Source organism: Diospyros lotus, chromosome 3, assembly GCF_014633365.1.
Source record: "Diospyros lotus cultivar Yz01 chromosome 3, ASM1463336v1, whole genome shotgun sequence".
NCBI classification, from domain to species: Eukaryota; Viridiplantae; Streptophyta; class Magnoliopsida; order Ericales; family Ebenaceae; genus Diospyros; species Diospyros lotus.
Window position 1 is genome coordinate 29,902,094 of NC_068340.1, and position 17,992 is coordinate 29,920,085.

General features: G+C 38.6%; 2 protein-coding genes across 6 annotated transcripts; both read left to right on the forward strand.

Annotated features, from left to right (window-relative positions):
- Positions 1–1,971: 1,971 nt before the first annotated feature.
- Positions 1,972–13,701, forward strand: LOC127797497 (telomere repeat-binding protein 5-like). Of its 5 annotated transcripts, XM_052330456.1 has the most exons (11): positions 1,972–2,441; positions 4,406–4,615; positions 4,705–5,527; positions 5,635–5,844; positions 5,964–6,026; positions 6,119–6,198; positions 6,558–6,805; positions 7,149–7,472; positions 7,705–7,768; positions 12,112–12,172; positions 12,847–12,986. In XM_052330456.1, exons 2-10 carry the CDS (start codon positions 4,535–4,537, stop codon positions 12,169–12,171), a joined length of 1,953 nt encoding a protein of 650 aa, XP_052186416.1. In that variant the 5' UTR covers positions 1,972–2,441; positions 4,406–4,534; the 3' UTR covers position 12,172; positions 12,847–12,986. The 5 variants fall into 5 exon arrangements, with proteins under 5 accessions (XP_052186416.1, XP_052186417.1, XP_052186414.1 ...); XM_052330457.1 differs by lacking the exons at positions 12,112–12,172; positions 12,847–12,986 and adding an exon at positions 11,986–12,075; XM_052330454.1 differs by lacking the exon at positions 12,112–12,172 and having other exon boundaries at positions 1,980–3,107; positions 12,847–13,701.
- Positions 13,702–13,984: 283 nt separating this feature from the next.
- On the forward strand, positions 13,985–17,747 carry LOC127797496 (scarecrow-like protein 33). The gene has a single exon (XM_052330451.1). The coding sequence runs from the start codon at positions 14,834–14,836 to the stop codon at positions 17,054–17,056; it is 2,223 nt and encodes a 740-aa protein (XP_052186411.1). The 5' UTR covers positions 13,985–14,833; the 3' UTR covers positions 17,057–17,747.
- The last annotated feature ends 245 nt before the right edge of the window (positions 17,748–17,992 follow it).

Here is a 17,992-nt window from a genome sequence, read left to right on the forward strand (position 1 = left end):
GATAGTTGAAAACGGGTTCTTTTTGTCTGTAGCGCTTTTCGCATTTTGAAATTTTGAACGTGTTTGTGATGAAAACAATTAAAACGACTTTTTATTATTTTAAATTTTATTTATAAACTTTTTTTTGGTTCTCGAAAATATATTATTAAAAATATAAAAATAAATATATTTTTATTATTTTAAAATTAAAAATTAAAAACTAAAAACGATCTTAAAATAACAAAAAAAACATGCCCTTAGTGTTTAACAATAATTTTGATGCAATACACCCTAAGTAATTAGTTATGCATCGAGACAGAAGCAGAATTATATGTATGTGAATGTGGGCAACTGTTACTTCCTCAATTTTTTAAATTATCTGACTCTTTGATATTATACGTATAAATTATTATGTCTTATAATACTTATCTCTCTTAAAATTAAAAAAAAAGAGAGATAATTAAGTAATATTAAAAAAAAATTAGTATTCAGATTTTAGACTTATATCCCCTAACTCAAGCTCAAGGTATGCCTCTATGAATAGTGTTATAGTATATTTTTATAATAATTTTAAGATTAACCTGCAAAATATATAACAAAAGATATTTGTGTTCAAATAATATTTAACAATAACCCTCTTGAAAAAAAAAAGAAAGAAAGAAAGAACAATGACCTCAATATAAAATTTCAGAAATCCCAAACCTTAATTGAGAATGTGAGATAAATACTCATTGAGATATTACGCATTTTTTTATTTTATTTTTAATTTTTAAATAATTAATAATAAGTATATTATATTTTAAAGTATTTATTAATTAATAAAATAATTTTTAATTCAAACATAAAATACAACAAGTATACGTTTTTACAAATAAAATATATTTATTACATACTAAACAATACCCTTATATATTATTTTATTTTTTTTAAATTAATATTATCACATGTCAAACCGATTGTTCTGCAATAAAAAGTTTCTGCAATGGTGATTGGTGAACGATTATTGAGATGATTGCCCTTAATCGGTCAATCGACTTGATTATAAGGTTGCACGACGTGTCAGTCGAGATGATTGATGAATGATTTTTGGACTGACACATGCGTGTATAATAATTATATAATTAATAAATAAAGAAAATTCGATAGATCAAAACCAATATTTTCCCATGTTTTGGTTGGCCAAGGCCAGTCTGACTCCAGCTCAAGCCACGTAGTGTAAAGGGAAGGCATCCTTCAAATTTTTACTATTATAATAATCATCATCATTATTATTATTATTATTATCAAAGTAGAAACTTTCTTTTAAAAGGCGTTTTTTTCCGGTCCCGCCTTCTTTTTAGCATGAAAATTAAATTGAATTAAATCACTTAAATTGAATTAAATCGTGAACTATAAGAGGAGTCCTGATCGAGTTGTAACATTTAAAACCTTATTTAAAAAAAATTATGAAATTAAAACTCTTAACAAAAATATTTTGACTTTCAAAACTCTTAACCCAAACCTGACTCTAATGATAATGGGTTTACAAAGCATTGAGATATGGGAGTTTATATAATAATGATAATTCATATTAATGAACTTGAATTTGAAGCGGCAGTAGTTCTTGGGTGGAATCCTTCAAGTTAATATTTGTCCAGCTGGTACAGGATGACGCAATTAATTGAGTTGGAGAAGATTTAGACAATCACGTGAGAATTTGAGAGGTTTTCTTCAATCACGTGGGAATGACAACATTAAACAAAAAGTATTTTGTCCCCGTTTTGCCATCACGTGTTCATGCCGTAATAGAAGCGTCATATCTTATAATATTTTTGATAAATCAAAGTAATATATATATATATATATAATCAAATTGAATCTTGTAAATTGCAATAAAAACTTGACCAAATTTAGAAAGGAAAACTCGAAATCCAGAATAAGATTAAAAACCATGCAAATTCATGACGCAACGTTTTTCTCGACCATGCACGATTGGAGAAGCCTCCACGTGGGGCGATCAGGACGAACTAGAGAAGAGTGTGTGGGTTAGCCTCGAGCGAAGAACCGGTCTTCAGGTGGTTCATGCAACCTGCCTATAGCCGGTAACCGGAGGGAAGCCAACGGTATTTGTATAAGAACTGGGGTTTAAGCTAAAGGGTGGGTGGTTTTGGAGGGTTTATACCATCTGTGAGATTGTGAGGAGAGAGAAAGACATAGAAGGCATTTGAAACAGTGTGTTTGTTCGCCGAGAACATTAGAGAATGGGATGTTTCGAGAGGCAGAAACGTAGATTATTAGGCGAACCGAGAAGAGTCTCGTGATCGCTCGGAATTCTTGTTCGGATGGGATCTGTTCTTTGAATTTTCCGACAACTCTCCGATCTTAGCTCCACCTGGGAATTCTGTATGAATTGTCGGTGAAGTTCATTTTCTGAGAAAGAATTTGGATTGTGAAAGAAACTTCGTGAGTACCGGCCCGAAGAGGTGAGAAGGTCGAATTTCTTGGTTTATGTTTCGGAAAATTACGTGTTTTTTGGCCTTAAACAGTGAGGCTGGTTGCCGGAAACCGAAGGAAAAGGAGAAATTTTCGAACCCAATTACATGCGAGGTCAATAACTTAATTGGCATCTCTTGGCCAGATTCTTGGGCGTTCCGTATGATTCTCTCCAGCCAAAGGCAGCATTATTTTTGCTTAATGTCTTGCTGTTGTGCGATAGTTTCCATCTGAATTTTAACTCATTTGATTGCACCCTTTTTGCTCTGGACTTGTATTTCCCATCTTGAATTCCTTTTCCAGTGGGTTTGATGTGCAGTGTGGTTTGAAGGTTTTCAAGATCAGGGAGATGTTTGAGATCCATTCTTACCTGGCTTGACCTGCTCTTCTTGGTTTTTACATTCGTCTTCTGTATTGTTTCTGACGCCAATCTTTTTGGTCCTCTCTATAAGGGTTTTATGAGGGTTTATGAATAGTCCCCCTCCTGCCCGTTCTCTGATCACGTTATCTTTGACTAATTTTTGGAGTTTCTATTGGTCATGTTTTATAATCTTGGCCAATGGATATTATCCTCAGTGCATCTGATGGATCATATAATCATGCCTCAGCAATGTGAAATTGGTTCCATCCAGCAAACTACAAGAATTTTGCCTGAGGTTCATCTTTTCCATTTATGCCCTGGTTAAATTTAAACTTTTGATGCTTATTCCATATGTTTTCTTTTTCATGTAGGCCTAGCCGATCTGTTCTTGTATATGTAGCCATTTGGAATATGGAAAGTGAAAATTTGTCAGATGTGTTCCTACACATTACTTATGTTCTGATTCCTGGCCTATCCTATTCTGGTATTGCAGATATACCCATTTGGACTATGGAAAGTGCAACATTTTGTCGAATCTGTTCCTACACATTATTTATGTTCTGATTGCATATGTTTTCAGTTTGGAGTAGGTCTATCCAATTCTATTCTTGTAGATAAAGCCATTTGGATTATGGAAAGTGGGACAATTTGTCGGATCTGTTCCAACGCAGTATTTATGTTTTGTTTGATTGTTGCTTAAACAAGAAAAGACGACTCTTTTGATATTTTTAGTTGGACTTGCTGTTACAGTTTCCAAGAGTTTGGAAATGCATGTCGGCATATAGCTGTTAAATAATGAGAAACATGCCTTCCTGGCTATTTCTACACACATTTTCCTCTGCTTTATAGTTGAGAGAACTAAAAGAAAATATAAATTTTGTGATAAGTTACAGTTGGATTGGCTGTTTGTAGAACTACAAGTTATTGTTTTCCTGGTATCCTTTATGGTTTTACAGTTGAAATGTCTGTTATACTCCAATTCGGTTGTCTATTTTGACTTTTTGATGGTTTAAGTTGGAGTAGTGCTGTGGTACAACTTTTGGTGTTGTTCGCTTTGATTGTAATTTCTTCAGCTGTGGCATTAGCATTTAAAAATAAGGAATTTTTTTTGTATCTCCTGCAATCAGAAGACGACAAGGATGTGATTGCTCTCTTTAGTTGTAATTTATTCCTTTATTAGGTTCTTGGCTTCTGGGGAAATGGTGAATGTTGCTCTAGGCGCTTATGTATATATATATTTTCCTTTTCATCATCTCTAAGAGATTGTGCAGATTTGCAGGATTTTTCCATTTAAATTCTGATGCTCTTTCTTCAACAGATTTTAGTCTCTGTTGCTTTGTACTTTAGTTTGATAGACGACCTGCATGTTTTTTGCCTCATTTTTTGTATGTTACGTATAGATGTAACAACAAATTATACTCAAAATTAACTTAGTATAGTCTTTCGAAAGATCCCAACTTGCCATTTTTCTTTGTCTATACATCATAATTTTCCATGCCATGATATCTTTTTTTCCTCACCTTGATCCCCATCAATTTTGATCTTCCCCTTTTCCTTACATTACCTTAGATTGGTATTTTTGTTTGTTTGCAGGGGATTGTTGAGGTGCCTGAGCTTAGATGATTATCACATGTTAATTTCTATGGCTTCTTTAGATGGTGAATGGTATTTTAGAGGGCTGGTTGTTTGTATTTGTTGAGCTTCTGGTATGATCTCCAGGAGATGGCACTGCAGAAGAGATTAGAGTATGGATTTAATGGTTATCAGGTGCCTCCCATTCCTCAAACTACTAGATCAGCAAGGGTAAATATACACTCCCTGCCAATCTTTTGACATTTCTTTTTTCCTTTTCCAAGCTATTCTAACTTTTATTTCTTGTCTTTCTGCTTTAGAGGAGGGATTTGTATTCATTTGACGCATTGGCTACTGCAGCTGGCCTGTTTTCATTGGCTGAAGAATGTGATCCTACAGATAATAAATTACCTGGAAGAGACCTGAGCTCAAATTTGAAAGATCCAATTAAGAAAGAGCAGCAAGATGAAGAAGTTCCTTTAAAAGGAGAAACTTTTGACCAAGGAAGCCCCAATAGGAGCTTTTCTTTTTCTGAGCATGGCCATCAATCTCCTGTTCTAAATAATAGTTTAAAGGAACCATCATGTGTTTGTTATGATGATTGCTTGGAACATGCATCTGGTAAAAAAACTACTCTGTCAGATAAGGTTGGTTCAGATATATCAGATATAAAATTGGTTGATGCCAAAAACAAGTTTCAACACGGAAGCTTTGCCAACAAAGTAGTTGCGGCTTCCTGTGGGCATGTGGAATCTTTTGATTGTACATTAGAGGGTGAAAGTAAGGGACAGATAAAAATAGGTCCACCAAAGATAGAAAGTGTATCAAATAATAGCAGTGCTGATTTCTGTTGTTTCTGTGATCTGGTAGTTAGGGATGGGAAATCTCCTCCTTTTGTTAGTGTAGAGAATACCCCTAAGTTGCTCTCATGTCCTGATCAAAGTCCTAGTGCAAATCAGGAAGATGTAAAGTTAGTTTTTAGAGATGATGATCAAAATTTTTCCAGATGCATTAAACCTAGCATCACATCAGAGGCTTTCAGGCCTTCACCATGTATTGGCAATCAAAGAATAGGGAAATCATTGGCATCAGAATATTGGAAAGTAACTCCAAATTTGGAGGATAAGGAATGTCCTAATGCTGGTGAGCGGTTGCTCATTAATTGTACTCAGTCCTCCAAACATGATTGTATGCAGTCATTATTGTTATTCTCAATACTCTTATTTAGTTCATTATATTTATGTCTCTAGATTCAGTAATAAAGCCTGTCAACCACAACTGGGAAATTTGTTGCAAAGGGAAAAAGTCTCAAAGGGATTATCCTTTCAAAAAGAGGAAATTTCGCAATTTCTGCTCAGCATCAAATTCGCATGGTGGGGTTGGTACTGAAGGAATAGCTAGTACACCTGATAAGGTGTTCGGTTCTGGTGCTACTCCCTTGGCTTCAAGAGAGCATGGAGGTGTCTACTTCTATTCCTATTCCTATCCCTTCCCTTCTATTTGGGATTTTTTATTTTTCACCTGTGGTTGGAACTAGTGTTGTTTTTGGTTCTTCACTAATAATCTAAACCTTATACAGTGCCTCGGACATCAGCTGGTGAGGCAGGTAAAAGTACACCCTTTAGCTCCAGTGATTCCCAATGTATGAGAGCCTCTGAAGCAGTTATTCATATATTCTTTCATTGGTGTCTGATATTTGAAGGTTCTTACATGAATTTGTCATCCTTTTAACAGTGAAGCTTAGGATCAAGTCCTTCAAGGTTCCAGATCTTTTTATTGAGATTTCAGAGTCGGCAACAGTCGGTTCATTAAAGGTATGTCATATGCATCATGGTCTTGAACATGACTGTTTTACAGAATTATGTTTTACTTAACTAAATCTTAACATTGTCATGCACGTGAAGAACTTCACGCATTTCATGCTTTGAGGCACTCCATGGAGCCCGTGTCTTTAACCCATTTTCAGAAAATTCATGGTTTGTTGGGAAGATCATCACACTTGTGTGAAATTCTTGTCATGTAATCCCTTCTGGCACACTTGGTGCATTCTTCTTCTGTTTGTGCCTCATTAGTTGTGCCTGATATTGCAAAGTCTCTTTCATGTGCAATTTGGTTCCTCTTCTATCCTTGGATTAGTGCTAACAAAGTGGAGTCAATTTTCTCTGTTGTGCAGAGAACAGTTATGGAAGCAGTGACTTCCATATTAGGGGGTGGACTGAGAGTTGGTGTACTTCTTCAGGGTAAGAAGATTAGAGATGACAACAAAACTTTATTGCAGACTGGAATATCTCATGATAGCAAGCTTGATGCTCTTGGTTTCTCTTTGGAACCTAATGCTTCCCAAGCTACTGGGCCTGTGAATCATGAAAATCGGCCCTTTCTACTCAACTGTGGCAGTGGCACACCTCAGGCACTAAAAAGGTAATCTAGAATCCTAGATGCTACAAGATTTCATACACGTCATTTACTATTAGTACATATTAGAGATCCTTACTTCTTGTCCTACTACATCTTTGAGTTTGCCCCAATTTAATTTAGGATGTCCCGGAAATTAGAATGTGTAGAACTTATTGTTTCCCTTGCTGTATAGCATCATGAAGGTAGCAATGCTGACTCCACAAGTAGAGTTTTTATTTATGGGCTAAATTTTACCATTGCCATATAGGGGTAATCTGATCTGATAATATTGCCATATAACCTGCTCTAAGGACAGCTCATGCAGCTCAGTTGTCTCTGAGTTGATAATATGTGTTGCCTTCACCAGGTACACACCTGCATCTAGCGGAGTAAAAAGTGCAGTTCGAAAGAGAACCTCTGATTCCCTGTCAGATCTTCCCTTGGCAAATTTAAGCAACATTCTTGAAAGTGATCATGATTTGATGCCCTCTCCTCCTGATTTGTCAATAGACAAAAACCCAGCAAATTCCCAAGCGTTGTTCACTGTTCCAACAATCAAAGCTGAGGCACTGGCTGTGGTTCCTGTGATGAAAATCAAGTCTGAAGCCGTGCAGCGTCGGGTTCGTCGACCTTTCTCAGTTTCTGAAGTGGAGGCATTGGTTCAAGCTGTTGAGAAGCTTGGAACAGGAAGGTATGTTGGTCAAACCTAACACAGGAAAGTCTTTTATTAACCTTATGCCTGAACCATCAAGTCTTTCATGAGCACAAGCAAAGTCGATTGGCATGTACAACTAAAAAAACTTTAGAAACAATTAATGAATCTGAAGATATTGCACCTTGTTGTTTTTATTACTTGGGGATGTGCTCTTTTAAACTTATTTGGTTTGTTGTCTCGCCCCTAATCACACGTGTTTGCTCTGCAGATGGCGTGACGTCAAACTGCGAGCTTTTGATAATGTGAACCATCGAACTTATGTGGATCTGAAGGTATGGAAGTGATTTGCCACCGTCCTGCATTTGAACTAGAGAGTTCCATTTTTAACTGGACTAGTTACTGATATTGATAGTTAGATAGCTCCTATGCACCCATCAATTTGGTTGCCTTGAAATTTTGAAGTTTTTCTAAATGAGGTTGCCCAATTATTTCCAGTCATTACACTCTTTCACTTCAGAAAGAACTTACTATTAAGATTGTGCCCGCAAAGGGATGACTTGTGTTAGAATTATAGCATAGAAAGGAAGGAGCACACTTTCCTGTTTTTCAGAACTTAATAATGCCTCATTGATACTTGCTGATATATATACACAAAAGACATAATCCCATGATTTAAGGAGGGGCCATACCTATTACAACTTTCCCTTTAGCAGCCCTTACAAAAAACTTTCCATAAAACAAGGACATCCATTCCTTTTTACTAACCCTCCACAGCCAAATATCATTACAAATATTCTAATCTAACTTGGGAGTATCTAGAAAAACCTGACTTCAACACTCCTCCTCATGATTTTTCTTGGAGACTCCCAGTTTGACCCTTAAATCTTCAAACCTTCCAGCTGCAAGTGACTTAGTCATAATGTCTGCAAGTTGGTTTTCTGAGCTGCAATGAATCAGCTGCACTTCACCTTCTTTTTCAGCTTGCCTGATGGCATGAAACCTGACATTTATGTGCTTTGTACGCCCATGTTGCACTGGATTTTTAGTCATTGAAATGGCTGATTTATTGTCAACTTGAATGACAGTAGCTTCCTGTTGAGTTTGAAACAAATCTGCCAAAACCTTCCTTAACCAAATGGCTTGGTTAGCAGCAGCAGCAGCAGCTATGTACTCTGCTTCTGCAGTTGACTGAGCAATAACATCTTGCTTCCTTGAAACCCATGAAAAAACTCCTGAACCCAATAACCAGTGGTGCTTTTCATGTCATCAAGGCATCCTGCCCAGTCACTATCAGAAAACCCTTGCAGCTTTCCATTTTCTGCTGTTGTATACCAAATTCCAGAATCATAAGTACCTTTGACATACCTTAGGACTCTTTTAGCTGCCCCTAAATGAACCTGACCAGGTGATTGCATATACCTGGACAACACACTTGCTGCAAACATGATATCTGGTCTTGAAGTAGTTAAATACAAGAGGCTACCCACCAAACTTCTATAATGGCTAGGATCCACATCTTCACCCTTTTCTGCTTTTGACAGCTTTCCATTTTGAGCCAGAGGTGTAGCAACAGATTTACACCTTTCCATATTAAACTTCTTCAACAAATCAAGTGCATACTTTCTTTGGGAAATGAAGATGCCAGCCGATGATTGGCTAATCTCCATCCCTAGAAAGTAGGTCATAAGCCCCAAGTCTGACATTTCGAATACAGCTTCCATTTCCTTCTTGAATTCAGCTATTAGCCTTGAATTACTTCCAGTTACTAACATATCATCAACATAGATAGATAAGATTAACAATTCTCCAGTTTCAAACCTTTTAACATAGAGTGTAGCTTCATTTTCACTTCTTGTGAAACCACAATGCAGCAAGTGTGAGTCTACTTTGCTGTACCAGGCTCTAGGAGCTTGTTTCAGGCCATACAAAGCCTTTTGTAACTTGTAAACCTTGTTCTCCATCCCTGAAACCTGAAACCCTTCTGGTTGCTCAACAAATAACTCCTCCTGCAGCTCACCATTCAAGAATGCTGACTTTACATCCAAGTGATACACTTCCCATTTCAAGTTAGCAACCAAAGCTAATAGCAACCTTATAGTTTCATGCCTTGCAACTGGTGCAAACGTGTCACCATAATCTACACCAGCTTGCTGTGAATATCCCTTGACAACAAGTCTAGCCTTGTGCTTGTGAATAGAGCCATCAGGATTCAACTTTGTCCTGAAAATCCACTTCACCCCTATCACATTTCTTACTTCAGGTCTGTCCACAAGCTGCCAAGTATGATTTTTCTCTATCATATCAATCTCCTCCTGCATTGCCAATCTCCATTCTTCATACTTTACTGCTTCAGCAAAGGAGGAAGGCTCCAAGGCTGCATAATTGCATTTCTCATATACCTCAGACAATGATTTTGTCTTGAGAATAGGAGAATCAGGAGGGGAATCAGCAGCCTTGTCAGAATTCATTCTAGAAGTCAAAACAGAAAGTTGTGGTGAATCAGATTTCCCTTCAGTTTTCTGCAAGAAAACTTTGTCTTTTTCAGCAAGACCTTTGTCCCAATTCCAGTGTAGAGACTCATCAATCACCACATCCCTGCTCACATAAACTTTTTGACTTTGCATATTATAAATCCTGTAGCCTTTTGACATGGATGAATAGCCCAAGAAAATTCCCACTTCAGCCTTCTGATCTAGCTTGCTTCTCTTTGCAGAGGGCACATGGACATAGCAAATTGAACCAAATGTCCTCAAGTGTTTGGCTGTTGGTTTTAACCCTGACCAAGCTTCCACTGGAGTCTTCCCATCCACTGATCTAGTAGGCAGCCTGTTGAGTAAATACACTGTTGTATGAATAGCCTCTACCCAGAAATTCAAAGGCAAATTCTTTTCCACCATCATGCACCTTGCCATTTCCACAACAGTTCTGTTCTTCCTCTCTGAAACTCCATTTTGCTGTGGTGAGTAGCTCACTGTTAGTTGATGACTAACACCCAAATCTGCACAAAACCTCTCAAATTCATGAGAAGTATACTCCTTCCCATTATCAGATCTCAAAGCCTTCAACTTGCATCCACTTTGAGTCTCAACCATAGTCTTAAACTTCTTAAACACAGAAAAGACATCCCCTTTGCTTCTCAAGAAATATACCCAAGTCATTCTAGTGAAATCATCAATAAAGAGCACAAAATACTTGTTTTGACTTAATGATTCTGTGCTCATTGGTCCACAAACATCTGTGTGCACTAACTCTAATTTCTCCTTAGCTCTCCATGTTGCACTAGCAGGAAATGTTTGTCTATGCATTTTTCCAAATTGACAAGAACCACGCACATCACTAGTCACTTGGATTTCAGGTAGGTCCCTTGTTAAATCATTTGCTTGCATATATTTCAAAGCAGCCAAATTAAAGTGCCCATACCTTCTGTGCCATACCACAGATTCATCTATCTTTGCAAAATTAGCACTATCACCAACAACATTCCAGTTTAAAGGAAAGGCCTTGTCAACCATAACCACTTTAGCAATCAAGCAATCATGAGGATCATAAATATAGCAGAATTTCCCTTTAAATGATAATGAGTACCCATTTGCAAGCATTTGAGCTACACTTAATAAATTCTGAGCTAAACAAGGTATAAATAGCACGTCATGAATGTATTTAGTACCTTGCTTAGTGTTTACTACCACTGAACCCTTTCCTTCTGCTTGAACCACCTGTCCATTTCCAAGCTTTACTCTTGTCTTCACAGACCTATCTAAATTGGAAAAAATCTGCTCATCTTTGGACATGTGACTAGTGCAGCCACTATCAATAAACCAAGTCTGCTTATAGGAGTTTTGTGTTTCCTGGAAAGCCATAAACAGACTAGCAGATTCATTCTCCTGCTCATCTATAAAATTTGCTTGTTGTGTGGACTGACCTTGAGATTGACTTTGCTTGGCCCTACAATTTCTTTCTATGTGACCAGGCTTTTTGCAAAACCTGCATTCTATTTGAGGTTTTCCTTTGTACCAACAATCCTTCTCCAGATGATTGGTCCTTTGACAAGTGTTGCACAGTGGAAACTTGCCATTTTTTCCAAATTCCTTGGACCCCATAATACCTTTTCCTTTACCTCCTTTGTTTGATGTAGGCTGTTTTGAGTCTTTAGCAGGCTGTTTCCCTTTATGCCTGGCTTGAAATGCCCCTTCAGATACTTCTTCCTCCCTTATACTTGTTCTCTGCTCTTGTGCTTGCAGTTTACTAATCAACTCAGCAATTGTTAAAGTCTTGAGATCACAAGATTCCTCAATGGCTGAAATCTTGGACTCAAATCTTGCTGGCAAACTGATTAGAATTTTTTCTACCACCTTACTATCTTCATAAGTCTCTCCAAACAGCCTTATCTTATTTACAAGCTCCATGAGCTTAGCAGAATAATCTTTCACCGTTTCACCTTCTTTCATCCTTAGCATTTCAAATTCACGTTTTAAAGTTAGGAGTTTAACAGCCCTTACCCTGTCACTTCCTTCAAATTCTGATATTAGCTTTTCCCATGCTTCCTTAGGACTTTCACAGGTCATTATTTTGGTGAAGATAACATCTGACAGTGCTGAATGAATGCATGTGAGAGCCTTTGGTTGTTTAGCTTTCTGTTCTTCATGATTCTTAATCTGAGCCATTGTTGGATTAGGCAGCAAAGGCGGAGGATCTGCTCCTACTTCCACTGCATCCCACAAATTTAAAGCCTTGAGGTATGCCTTCATCTTTATCACCCATATGTGATAATTTTCTCCTGTAAACATTGGATGACCCGTCCCTAGGAAATTGCTGGAAGCCATCTCACTCTCTCAAGTGTTTGATCTCTCACCTCACAAACACTCTCAGAATTTTCCTCACAGATCCCTCAAGAAGACAGCTCTGATACCATTTGTTAGAATTATAGCATAGAAAGGAAGGAGCACACTTTCCTGTTTTTCAGAACTTAATAATGCCTCATTGATACTTGCTGATATATATACACAAAAGACATAATCCCATGATTTAAGGAGGGGCCATACCTATTACAACTTTCCCTTTAGCAGCCCTTACAAAAAACTTTCCATAAAACAAGGACATCCATTCCTTTTTACTAACCCTCCACAGCCAAATATCATTACAAATATTCTAATCTAACTTGGGAGTATCTAGAAAAACCTGACTTCAACAACTTGGAATCTTGGGATTTTAAAGCTTGCTATGTTGCTGTTATTGGACAATGTTTTCTCTTTAGTTGCCTAAAATATACATAGCCGATGAATCATTAGCGCCTGGATCGGATCGGATCGGATTGCACAACAAAAGGCGCTATAAATGACTTGTTGCTTACCCCTAATTAATCCTATGGTTGTGAATTGTGATTGATCAAAATGTGATGTGTGGTGGGCAGGATAAGTGGAAAACACTGGTGCACACGGCAAGAATATCGCCCCAGCAAAGGAGGGGCGAGCCTGTGCCGCAGGAGCTCTTGGACCGCGTCCTGGCAGCCCATGCTTACTGGTCCCAGCAACAACCAAAGCAGCACCTGAAACAGCTGCCGGAGTCTCTCCATCTTCTCTGAGTACTACTACTACTTCCATCAACTCGGAGCTCGTGGCATGCATTTTCTAAACAGAGGCGGTCTCCTCCCGTTCAAATGCGTTCTCTTCTTGGCATTCTTTTTACGTGAAAAGAGGTGTGTATATGTACATATCTAATTAAACAGTTTTTGTAGCTTATAGAATATTGGGGCTCGTAAATTATTAGCAGAACGAGAGAGTGCCGGTGGAACTGTTGTTTGATGCCGGTAGTCTCTTGTTCATACAACTCATTTGGGACTTTTGGTTTTTCTTTCTGGGTAGCAATTCTGTTGCTGGCATCATATATAGTTTGAAATTCATTTGTTGTATTTATAGAATAAGGTTACAGTTTGTAGTTTAGCATTTGACATTATGTTATATTCATGTTTCAAATTAATGTACGTCTTAGACGAGAGGAGTAGCCTGGCCTTTTGCTATTGCTAGTTTAGGCTTTAGAACTGCGAAGACGACGGTGGAGGTAAGACATGTTAAATTTATTGGGTAGTCCAGCCTAGTCTAATTTAGCAAGTGGACGTGGCCCTAAAGATGCTAGGCCCACAAGATTTGGGCCTAGCCTGACCCAGTCTACCCGTACGAAGCCCTCTCTCTCAACAGCAGGGCCCAATCCAGACCAATCTAACCTACATATTGTAATTATTATTATTATTATTATAATTATATTTATTTGATGCTTTCCGTTGTCTACAAGAAACCAGCTTGTGGTCAATGCGCGTCCACCTCATCTGTCGTGTAATTCGGTCATTAACCTCCAGACTTCGACCTTTTGACACGTTAATAACGACAGTAATCATTATTTATAGGACACGCATATGACGGCAATCCTATGTTGCCCGCCAGTGGGCAACATAGCATTGCTCCGCATTTCAAAAGGGATCCTTAATGATATTTGATGAGTAAGATAAGGAATAATTTAAGTTTGAGAGTGTGTATCGCTGACCTTTTTCTTGTTCTAATTGGGGCATGTTGTATTTGAAACGATTGGTAACGTTAACATCTAGTCGTTGCTGTTCGTAAATTAATCTTTCCTGGCGGATTAAGTTTTATTTTTCTCAATTCCTTGCCAATTATTTTTCTCAAGTCCTTCGCCAATCGTCTTCCTCCAGTCTCGGAACCTTCAGTGGCATCCTGCTTCCAGGAAGGTTCACAACATTTCAGAAAAAGCTAAAACCAACGAACAGTTATTAACCCTTCAATTCATCTGAAAGTGTTCATCGCTCTCCACTGCATTCTCTCTCTCCTCTTTTCTGTAAGGTACTTGCCAGACATCTCTCTTCCTTTCATGTCATTTGATTTCTCTGCCTTCGATCTATGCTTAATTCCTTTGTGAGTTCATGGACTTCAATGGCTTCCTGTAGTTGGGATTCTCTTCTTTCTTTCTTTCTTTCTTTCCCTCTTCACCTTCTTTCTCTGCTGCCAATTGATGTTAAGAATTAATTGGTAGCAACAGAATCAACCTTTTCAGGCTCTCTTTCTCCGTGCCTTTTTCTTCTATGCAGTTGTTGAACTTTTTATTTTTCCCGATAATATGATCTGCCATACAGTGAGTCACTTTTTTTTTTTCAAGCCATGGCCACGATGATCTTTAAGCTTTCCGTATAAAAATATTTACGGTGCTAGGGTGTGTTCTTAAGAAATTTTTATTTATTTATTATTATTATTTTTTTGGGGTGTTGGCGGTGTTGACTTGCCTAGCCGTTTTCCCTCCTTTTGGCAAGCTATTGATTTTAGTCTAGAAAGTGATTAATTTGGGTAAGAGGTGGTCATGTATCATTTGTTATCTAAGATTTTTAAGCTCAGATGATCATGGATCCACACCTCACTGAATTATCTGATACTGGAAAGGGATACCAACTTGATAGTAATGCCTTCTTTCCCAATCTTCATCATTTTGAAAGTCTTGCAAACACAATCAAGTTTAGAGATGAAACAGTATATTCCAACAATTTCTCGGATCTTTGCCCCCTTCCCCCAAATCCTGAACCTGGCTATGTTGCTTGGACCTCGGGAAGAACCTCCGAAGGTGACTCTCTTGATGATGGCGACTTCTCTGTTAACGTTCTTAAGTACATGAATTCAATTCTCATGGAGGAGAACATTGAGCAGATGCCCAGTATGTTCCATGATCCTTTGGCCCTCCAAGCTACTGAGCAATCCTTGTATGAAGTTATTGGCGAGAAGTACCCCACTTCCACCAATCAACTGCCTGTTTACTTCAATCAAAATGATGGAAGCTCGAGCTTAGATGATTCTTTGTTTGCTAGTTCTAGTGATCGGAGTACAAACAGCAATACTAACAGTGACAACACCATTGACCCTGGTTGGATTGTTGATCGTGGACATCAAAATCCATGTGGACAAAGTCGTCCACTTGTTAATGATGCTAATGACCCAATGGATTCTAGCCATTTGGTTTCCAACGTCTTTAGGGATAGCCAGTCAATTCTGCAGTTCAAGAGAGGGGTGGAGGAAGCTAGTATGTTCCTTCCCAGTAGTGATCAGCTGTTTACGGATTCGGAGAGCTATAGATTGCCTGCAAGGTCAATGCAAATGGCTTCTGAGGTGGTAGTCAAGGTGGAGGAGAACGAGAAGGAACAATCACCTAATAGCTCGAGGGGTAAGAAGAATCATCAAAGGGAAGATAGTAATTTAGAAGAGGAGAGAAGCAGAAAGCAGTGGGCAGGTTGTGAGGAAGAAGATGCCGAGTTGTCTGACATGTTCGATAGGATTTTTCTTTTCGGCGAAGTAAAAAGTGACCATGCATGCTGTGATGTCAAAGAAGTGGTGGAAAATGAAGCAAGCATGAGTTTGCAGCTGATTGGACAACCGCATGGTCCTAGTGGCGGAAGGACTCGTGGTTGGAAACAAAGTAAGAAAAACGAAGCCGTGGGATTAAGGGCTCTATTGATTAGTTGTGCACAATCTGTTGCTGCTGATGATCGCAGGACTGCGAACGAACTAGTAAGGCAGATTAGGCTGCACTCTTCTCCTTTGGGTAATGGGATACAGAGGGTGGCACATGTCTTTGCTAACGGTCTTCAGGCTCGCTTGGCGGGAACTGGAACCCAGAATTATGCGGCCTTAGCTACCAGGAGGAGTTCAACTGTTGAAATTTTAAAAGCTTACCAGTTTTTTCTTTCAGCTTGCCCATTCTCGAAGATGGCAATATTATTTGCAAACCAAATGATTTTGGATACAGCCGCAGGATCAACAAAAAAAAAACTTCATATTGTTGATTTCGGTATCCTTTATGGTTCCCAATGGCCCATCCTAATCAAATATCTACATACCCTGCCTGGTGGTGCCCCTGAGCTTCGAATTACTGGGATAGAGCTTCCTCAACCTGGTTTCCATCCCGCAGAACTTGTCGAGGAGACAGGACGTCGGTTGGCAAAGTATTGTAAACGATTTAATGTTCCATTTCAATACTGTGCCATTGCACAGAAATGGGAAACTATCAAACTGGAGGACCTCAACATAAACAGTGACGAGGTGCTTGCTGTGAATTGTCTCGTCCGGTTTAAGAATCTTCTTGATGAGACGGTTGTGGTAGACAGTCCAAGGGACGCTGTTCTTGGGCTAATCAGGAAGATTAATCCGGACATTTTCGTCCATTGTGTTATGAACGGGCCGTACAGTGCGCCCTTCTTCATCACTCGTTTTCGTGAGGCACTCTTTCATTACTCCTCATTGTTTGATATGTTTGACACTAACACAAGATTAGAAGATCAGGAAAGGATGAACTTTGAGAAAGAGTTCTATGGGCGTGAGGTCATGAATATAATTGCTTGTGAGGGTGTGGAAAGGGTCGAGAGGCCTGAGACATACAAGCAGTGGCAGGTTAGGAACACAAGAGCAGGCTTGAGGATCCTTCCATTAAATCTGGGGCTTCTGAAGAAACTGAGGAGTAAAGTGAAGGAAGGATTGCACAAAGATTTTGTGATAGATGAAGATGGAAAATGGATGTTGCAGGGATGGAAGGGTAGGATTATATGTGCTAGCTCATGCTGGGTTCCTGCATAAAAGCCTTTGAGGCATTTCTGCTACGACTCTGATCAAGACTTCGAGTTTCTCCTAGGGAGCGGGCAAGGATGCAACTTGGGAAATGGTACTGTTTCCTTCAAGTTTAGTTACTTAATTGATCCAGGTTAAGAAAAAAGTAAATTTTGGCCAATAGTTGAATGGGAGCTGATGTTGCTGATTCTTGATACCAGATTCTCTCTGATGGTACCTGCCTTGTCTGGTAAATGCTTATGGATTATGAGGATAGCAGCATATAAATGTACTGGTTTGTCTTGGTAATATTTGGTTGTAGTCTTGTAAATTTAATCTGGTTATAGTTTAAGGATTAGTGCTGAACTCAATAGAGCAGAATCGCTCTGGCAGATTAAAGATTTGTTACATTGCCGGCGAGGACCCTGTTCTGCTGGTGAAGCTATTGTTTACTTTATTCATTTTGCTTGCAGCATGGAGGTGGGTCTACCTCTGGTTCTTGTTTGCAACTTGAAGACAACAAGTCTGCTTGTGCTCTTTGCTTTTAACTTCATCGTGAGCCAGGGTGTGTGTGTGTTTGTTTTGCTCTCGTCAGAAAGTGCAAATGGAATAGAACTTGTGAAATTTTATTGTGTTCTTCTTTCCTGGGCCAATGGTCCATCCAGGTTGCATCTTAGTAGTTGGAATGAAAAGGGAAGCAGAAAGTGCTTAATTCTCCGCATCCTCTTTCTGTCGTGTAAATTGATGGGAAACATGTATTTTGGTTCCTTCTTATTAAGGGTGTCAGCAATAGATAAGCATAAGCATCCCCATCTTCTTCTATGAAGTGTTTACCAACCAGTACCTAGGACTTTAAGCTACTCATTATCTTTTGACAGTTTGGGAAAGACTTTTTATGGCTAATGAGCAGATTGATTATTCATTATTGCATATGTCTCCTTGTTGGATTTGGCCTATCTGATCTTG